Here is an 8774-nt window from a genome sequence, read left to right on the forward strand (position 1 = left end):
CATAGAGATATTTAACCAGTTAAAAATATCCACAAATTCTATGCTTTCCATATCTTCACTTCTCTGCATGATCTAAAAATGAAGTACTCAATTATTGCTTTACTCTTCTCCCTTTCAAGTGTTATGACATAAAGATTGAAAAACTCATGAGAAATAGTCATCATCCCTGATTGCACCAAGAGATCTATTCAAAGGACAGTAGACTCATCACAGCTTCTGCTGTATGGGGAAACACATTCTATGGGCTAAACTATGTGGACCTGGTGGAAATATGATGATTTCATGAGTTGATCTGATGCTATAGCTGTTCCCAGCTTTACCCAGCTTTTCTCATTTGCATATGCTCAGAGCACTGCCTACTGCCCCAATGACTTCATAATAGGCTGCTCACACCCTGTGCAGCAGTCTGCCCCATCAGCAAACAGCATGGACATGAGGACCCCTGCTCAGCTCCTGGGGCTCCTGCTGCTCTGGCTCTCAGGTACTGAAGGACAGCATTCCTCCCATCATTTGTGTTCAGTGCTGCCTGGGTCTTCATAGAAGGCCTCCTATAACATGACTAACAGCGTGGATATTTGTGTTTCTGTTTCCAATGCAGGTGCCACATGTGACATCCAGATGACCCAGTCTCCATCCTTCCTGTCTGCATCTCCAGGAGACAGAGTCTCCATCACTTGCCGTGCAAGTCAGGGCATTAGCGATAATTTACACTGGTATCAGCAGAAACCAGAGAATGCTCCAAAGCTTCTGATATATTATGCCAAGAATTTAGCCTCTGGAATTCCATCAAGGTTCAGTGGGAGTCAATCTGGGACAGAGTTCACTCTCACCATCAGCAGCCTGCAGCCTGAGGATTTTGCCACTTACTACTGTCAACAGGGTAGAAGTTACCCTCACACAGTGATATAAGCCATAACATAAACCTCCCAGGGAAGCAGAAGTGAGAGGCTGGGCTGCCCAGCTGCTGCTCCTGGTGCCTCCATCTGCTGATAGAGCTTCTCATATGTAGCAAGGCTATGAACACTTTAGTAGTTCTTCATTGACATATGAAAGCTTCTCTTAATCTTTGTCCATTTTCTCTTCCTCTATCCCTGAAGCACAGACATGGCCATGTCTCTTCTCATATAAAGTCATCCTTTCTGATTCACACAGTAAAACAGAAGCCAATAAGAATCTCTAAGAAGGAATTGCTTTAATACAGGAAATGAGTTTAATCAGTAGGTTCTTAACTCCTAGGTCATCAGAGAAGTTGGAAGGAGGAGTGTGACATTCTCTGGTTCAGTGAGGCTGTCCTAGGGTTTTGAGCACATAATCCTGTGATTCTCCACCCTGTGGAAAAAGCCAGGGTGAGCAGCTGATGCTCTCACCTGACCCAACTGCCTCTCCAGAGGAACTCTCCAGGCCTCACTTCTGATCACATGTCTTCCTGCTTATGTCAAGAATTATACAAGTCTCTCCAGTTCACCAAATCTCATCAAAGGATGACCTAATGATGAACTCTGTAAGAAACCAGAGAAGGACCAGGGATGTGAGCTTCCACACACAATCATAATCATAATGATCGATTGAGATAGCTGACTCTCAAAGATGGTCACTTTTCCACAACCTTCAGAAACAGTCCACCTAAGTGATAGCATTAAAACTCACTTAAATTTCATTGTAAGTTCTTTCTACCAACCTGGGAATATGAACTTTTTTAAAAAAGGAACAAACTTCATTATTTCTTTTTCAGGAAACTATCAGAATCTGTAAATTGTATGAAACATCACAAGTTGTTCATGATCTTACACAGCAACAAACAACTGCAATAATTACTTGATAAAGCAAATCATATGCAAAACAATATTACAATACAAAAAAGAAAATACATTATTCAAGTTAAGATTTCTTTTCCTTCTATGGGTTAGTGACTCAAACCTTCAATCCTAGATACTCAGGAGGTTTGGATCTGAGGTAGGAGTTCAAAGCCAGCACGGGCAGGAAAGTCCTTGAGACACTTATCTCTAATAAATCACCGGATAACCAGAAGTGACACTGTGGCTCAAGTGGTAGAGTGTTTGCCTTGAGATGAAGAGCTGAGGGAGAGTGCCCAGGCCGAGAGTTCAAGCCCAACAACAACAAAAAAAGGCAAGGCAAGGCAAGGCAAGGAAATGTGAAAAGGATAGTAGAGAAAGTAAGGAAAGTTTCAACGCATAAGTACTTCATAAAGAAAACACAGGGATTTTTTTCCAGGAAGAATTATTGACAGTGAAGAAAAGATCTAATAGAAACAAGAATGTTTCAATATTTTTATGAAATACTCTATTACCACTGTTGCTTCTGTGCATTATACATTTTGCAAATAGTCATAAAGGTGTCTTCTACCATCAAATCATGTCCACATACTCTGCAGGCAAAATCAGGTTCCTCTTTTCTAGTCTAGGAAACCTGTGGACGCAAGGCCTGTGGTGATTCACTGAGTTGAGCCAATATTCCATATGTGCCAAAATCTGCCCAACCCCTGCTGATTTGCATGTGCCCAGAGCACATCCCACGGCCCTGAGCACTTCATATTCTGCTCACACTCTGTACGGGAGTCAGTACCAGTCAGCACCCAGCATGGACATGAAGGTCCCTGCTCAGCTTCTGGGGTTCCTGCTGCTGTTGCTCCCAGGTAAGGAAGAACAATGCTGGAGATTTACTCAGCCTAGTACAGCAGCGGCTCTCTGGTACTTCAAGGAAGGCCTCTTGAGGGTATTTTTTTTTCTGTTTCCACTTCCAGGTGCCAGATGTGACATCCAAATGACCAGTCTCTATTCTCCCTGTCTACATCTCTGTGAGACAGAGATTTTATGGCCAGTGGGGGCCTTAATATTTCTTTAAACCAGTTTCAGCAGTAACCAGGGAAAGCTGCTAAGCTCCTCATGTATGGTGCAAAGTAATTACCATCCTGATCCTTTCAAGTACCAAGGACAGAGGATCTGGGGTAGAGTTTACTCTCACCATAAGAATATGCTGTCAACAGCATAGTAGCTACACACTCACAGTGATATAAGCCATAACATTAAGCTCCTAGGGAAGTAGAAGTGAGAGGCTATGCTGTACCAACTGTCCTTCCTGGTGACTCCACCTGATATCACAGCTTGTCAGATACATCTAGAATCTGAAGGTCACTTGAAGATTTTGGTAGAATCATCTGGGCAGAATTCCCTATACTATATCTCTGTTTCTGCAGCAGTACACACTTGGCAATGCTTTTCCAGAGTCAATAGAGAACACAAACCATAACAAGGGAGGAAACTTTGAGAGTGTTATTTGGGGTTCTTTTGTAAAATTGAGACATTAGTTAATTCAAGCAAGTAGTTTTTCTTTTTGAATAGAAGAAATTATTAGCCTATGGCCATTCCAAGACTGGCTTATGTTATTGAGTGAAGCTAAACACAGAACTGGAGTATTCTCTCGTGTCCCTCAGACCAACATCATCTGCTTGTGAAACTGGAGGTCTTCTTACCTAGGTGCTTTCCTGTCTAGAAACCTAGGGGTGAGTACCAATGCTCTCAACTGCTTGTAGATCTTGACAGGTGATCCTCCATTCCTCCCCTCTACCCTAGCATCTGCCTGCAAGTTTCAGTACATTGTAATGTAGCCTCTTCTAACTGTCCATGTTCAGTAGGATTCATAATGCAAAAACTCTACAGGAAATACTGGTGGCTTTCACAAGTAAATGATTAGATGAATCTGCACAGCACAGCAAAACAATAATTACACCAATCTATTCTCTACTCAATTCTTTTGTTAGAAATCACTAGGTTGTACTCTGGTGGATCCAGTTCCTTCCTCCTTTTCTTTTTGGTTTGTTTTCATTTTGGTTCTGGTCCTTGGGCTTGAACTTAAGGAAATGCCTTGCTTCTTCCTTGAGCTTTTTGTGCTCAAAGCTAGCATTCTACCACTTGATCCACAGCTTTTTATGCGCTTAATTAGATATAATTGTCTCATAGACTTTCCTATATGCAGGCTGGCTTCCAACATCAGTCCTCAGCAATTAGCCTCATGACTAGCTAGGATTACATGAATGAGCCACTAGTACTTGCCTCCTGACGTTTTTATTGTTATTATTAAAGAGTTCTTCAGAGGGCTTACAATTTCATGAGCCTGAAGATGTGTATTTCCTGTTTGAGCTGTCAACTTGACTACTTTTCTGTTTGCACCTACAGTATGTACACTGACTTAATCATGATGCTCTAAGACAAAAAAGGAAAATAAAGTTGAAAAACATAACTGAGCTTAATACTTTCTGGGCTATCTTGAGTGTCTTAAATTGCCACGGAAATTCTATATTTACATTTTCTACTTAAAATATTCTTTTAGGGAATTTTAATTTTGTATTGTTTTGATTCTATGTTTTAAACTAGAGAAAATTTAAAATGATGTTGCACTCCAATTTATGAATGTGGAAATACTTTTGAGTAGCTGTGTCTTTTTTACTCTAAAAGAGGTTTTTTTCTATTCATTATATTGACATAGATTCTACTAAGTTATAATTATATCCTATGATTTATTTTACTAATTTTTAATATATTTGTACAAATTTCATCAGCAAATCAAGATAAGTGGCTGCTTCACTTCTCAATTTAATGTCTTCTTTTACCTCTTGCTTTATAGAATTTGGAGGAGAACATCCTGTATAATTTTGTATGTGAGGATATGATAGTACAGATTTCAACATTTATATTTACTTTCAGAAGTATTTTAACAAGAATACTCATCTTGATTCTAATCATGTTAGGTTTGTGAATTTAATAGATAAACCTACTATATTAAAGTCAATAGAAGTCGAGCTGAGGCTCAAGTGGTAGAGTACTAGCTGAGGGACAAAACCCAGTCCCTGAGTTCAAGACCCACTTCCAACAACAACAGATAAAAATACAATCATGGAGCTGTGTGCAGGTGGCTCAGGTCTATAATCAAAGCTACTCTGGAGGTTGAGATTACAGGATCACTGTTTAAAGGCAGTCCAGGCAGGAAAGTCCAGGAGACTCTTATTTCCAATCAATGAAAAAACAGGAAGTGGTCGAGTGCTTGCCTTGAGCTGAAGACCTGAAGAGCATAGGGACAGTGCCCAGACCAAGTGTTTAAGCCCCACAACTAAAAAAATAATACAATCATGTATTAAAAAAAAACTTTCCAATTTAACTTCCTCAAAATATTGTCCTTGAGAGAAGGAGGTGGGAGAAAGTGGGAAGGAGGATTAGGAATAAGAGGTAGAGGAGAGCAGGATGAAATTCTCCCTTTCCTAAGACAAATTTTGACAATGTGCAGAGGAGACCATAGGCTGAAAAATTTGAGTATGCATGATCAAAGGTCAGTGGAAGTTCTTGTAAAATAAGCTGAAGATTGGAAGACATGTGAAACATTGCCAAAACATGACTGTATCCAACTGTTGCTATAGGTGAAGTGACATGAATCTCATACAAATATACTGTGAAACTGGTAAAATTGGTAGTACTGGGGTTTGAACCTCAAGGTCTTTGATCCATTTGGAGTGGATTCTGGTTCAGGGTGATATATAAGGATTTAAATTCAGTTTTCATGTTTCTACACATGTATAGCCAATTCTGACAGCACAATTTCTTGAAGAGACTGTGATTCTTCTATCCTTTTTTTTGACCATGGGTATGTGAGTTCCTTTGTGGGTCTTCAATTCTATTCGATTGTTCTACAAGCCTATTCATGTGCCAGTACCAAGTTGTTTTTGTAAGTACAGCTTTATAATGGAGTTTGAAGTTTGGGATTGATATTCCTCCAGCAGTGTTCTTCTTGCTAAAAATTGCTTTAGCTATTAGGCTTTTCTATTATTCCACATGACTTTTAGGATTGCTTCTTCTTCTTGACTGAAAAATGTTGTTGGGGTTTTGATGGGTATTGCTTGAATTTTAGATAGATCTAGGCAAAATTGCCATTTTCACAATGTTAATCCTCCAAATCCTCTATTATGAAGAGGAGAGAAGAGAGCAGTCTGCCTTGTCATAATCTTTGGAGGAAATAGTTGTAACTTTTAACCATTTAGTATAATTCTGGCTGTGGGTTTGTTATATACAGCCTTTATTATATTGAGGAATGTTCCATGGGTTCCTAGTTTCTCCAATCTTTCTCCATAAAGACCCATCCACAAGTTTTATGGTTTATTTTCAACATAGTGCCCATGAGTACCATGGCTGCAATTGTTCACATTTTGTGCCTACATTTCTGTGACTCTCCTTACCCTCTCTAGACATATGAACTAACAAACAAACAAGACAAGAAAACAAACACAGTAATAAATAAAATATGTCTTATTTCCAATTTTTGAGTTCCTTTTGATAAATGTTATTTTGTATGGTCAGAAATAAGGATACAGAATGATCCGTTGTAACACTGAGATGTACAAGACACTTTGTTGAAAATGAATTTTACAATTTTGCTCCAGGGTGGGCGTGCAGGGGGTGGGAGGATTTGGGGAGGTGGGGAGGAAAGGGATGGTAGGGGAAAACAAAGAAGGGGGTAACAATGATGGATAGGAAATGAGCTCATTACCTTGCTCATGTAACTGTAATTGCTCTGTACAATATTTTTACAATAAAAATATATTTAAAGTAAAAAATAAGTACACAGGCATTGTGTCTTTCTGTTCCTCTTTTAAGAATACCCTCCTTTAGCCTCACTTTGTATACATGCCTACAGACCTATATTTTGGATATAGACCCCTCACATGAAAGAAAACCTGTACTTCTCCTTCTCTGAACTTGGCATACCACACAACAGGATTTGTCCTAGTTCCATTCATTTCCAGGCAAATGACATAATTTTAAGTTTCCTAATGATTATGTACAATTCCTTTGTGAATAGGTAACACATTTTTAACTGTTCATTTATTGTAGGGCATCTCGGCTCTTTCCACAACTTGGCTATTTTGAATAGTGTGGCAATGAACATGGATGTGCAAGTGTCTATATGGTGTCCTGGCTTGTGAGGTTCAGGGTAGATGTGGAGGAGTGGAATGGCTTGGTTTCAAGGAAGATCTATGTTTCATTTTGTGAGGAACCTCCAGACAGTTCCATAGTTGTGTCAGTTTACATTCCCACCAACAGTGCAATAAGATTCCTTTTCCTCCACATCCCTGCCAACATGTTATTTGAATTCACAATGTTGGCCAATCTTGCTGGAGTGAGATGGAATCTAGGAGTTGGTTTTATTTTTCATTTCCTCTGTGGCCAGGGATGATGAGCATTTCCTTATGTGTTCCTTTGCCATTCTTACCTTATCATCTAAGTCATCTATCCTCAGCTTTTTGCCCATTAAGTAATTGATTTATTAGTTTTGGGAGAGGGTAGTTTCTTAAATTCATGGTATAGTTTGGACATTATGCTTTGACTGATATATTGCTGGTAAAGATCTTCCAATATACTAACAATGTCCTTTGCTGTGCAGAAACTTTTTAGTCTGATGCAATCCCATTTGTCAAGTTTCTCTCCAATCTGGTATGCCTTTGAAACTCTATCCTAAAACTTTCTGCCTATGTCAATGAGTTCTAGTATTTCTCCTACTCTCTCTTGTAGTAATTTCAAACTTTCAGGTCTAATGTTGAGGTCTTTGATCCTCTATGAGTTGATATTTGTACATGGTGATAAACAGGAATCGATTTTTACTTTCTTGCATATGGATACCCAGTTCTCTCAAAATCAATTATTGAAGAAGCTATATTTTCACAGTGTATAATTTGACTCCAAACCAAGCCATATCAAATATATGCATTTATTTCTAGATCTTTTAGTCTGTTCTATTCATCTTTGGGATTATTTTTGTGCCAGTACAAAGATTTTTTTTTTACTATAGTTCATAGTAGAACTGGAGTCTTGGGATTGAGATTATATCAGCATTCCTTGTTAAGCCTAGATTGTTTGGCTATTTATTCTACCTTGAAATCCTAATTCTTAATCCCTCAGGTGACTGAGATCTGATGATCATGGCTCAAAGCCAGCCCAGGAAAGAAAGGACATGAGATTTTTTTATCTCCAATTAATCATCAAAAATAATAGTTGTGGAGCTGTGGCTCATGTTGTAGAACACTAGTTTTGAACACAAAAATGCAGGGACCGTGCCCAGGTCTTCAAGGACCATCACTAGAATGCAAAAACACACACACACACAAACACACACACACACAAACAAACAAACACAAACACAAAATCACCCAAAGTATGGAAATTATTATTTCTACTAATTTTATTTCATCTTTGTTAGACAAAATTATGAAACTGTTAGAAATGTTTGGAAATATATAAAAAAGTGCTTTTCTGAGATCATGTCAACAAGGTGTAAAAAATGAGTGCTAGGAAATGTACTTGCAAAAGGGTTTGAGATCAGGAGGAAAGAGGTAGAAGAATAAATGGAAGAAATGTGTAGGATGCAGGTAAGAATGCACTACACATGCCAGAAAACTGGGAAAAATATGTGAAAGGGTAGGTCAAAGGAGGGCTGACATATCTCAAAATGCATTGTATGCATGAATCGCTTCATTGTAAAGGCAAGCATATCAAAACATAACTTAAAAATTCACAAACATGATGGAGGCGACAAGATGGCGGAGGAGAAGCTGGAATCTGAACAAGCTCTCGCATAGAAAGCAGTTTTAGAGTTCCAGTGAACAGTCCTAAGCCAGAGAAACACACCAAGTGTGCCATCACAGGACAGAGAGTTAGACAAGTGAGAGAAAGCCAAGGCAAGAATACACATCTGAGCACTAGCCAGCAGCCGCT

At 39.0% G+C, this 8774-nt stretch overlaps 1 gene segment (V, D, J or C); it reads left to right on the top strand.

Annotated features, from left to right (window-relative positions):
• Nucleotides 1-426: 426 nt before the first annotated feature.
• Nucleotides 427-909, top strand: LOC106000777. The segment is given in 2 exon segments: nucleotides 427-481; nucleotides 599-909. Coding segments are annotated over 2 exon segments (366 nt in total).
• Nucleotides 910-8774: the final 7865 nt, after the last annotated feature.

The sequence above is a fragment of the Dipodomys ordii genome, unplaced genomic scaffold (genome assembly GCF_000151885.1).
Source record: "Dipodomys ordii isolate 6190 unplaced genomic scaffold, Dord_2.0 Scaffold237, whole genome shotgun sequence".
In the NCBI taxonomy this organism is placed as follows: Eukaryota; Metazoa; Chordata; class Mammalia; order Rodentia; family Heteromyidae; genus Dipodomys; species Dipodomys ordii.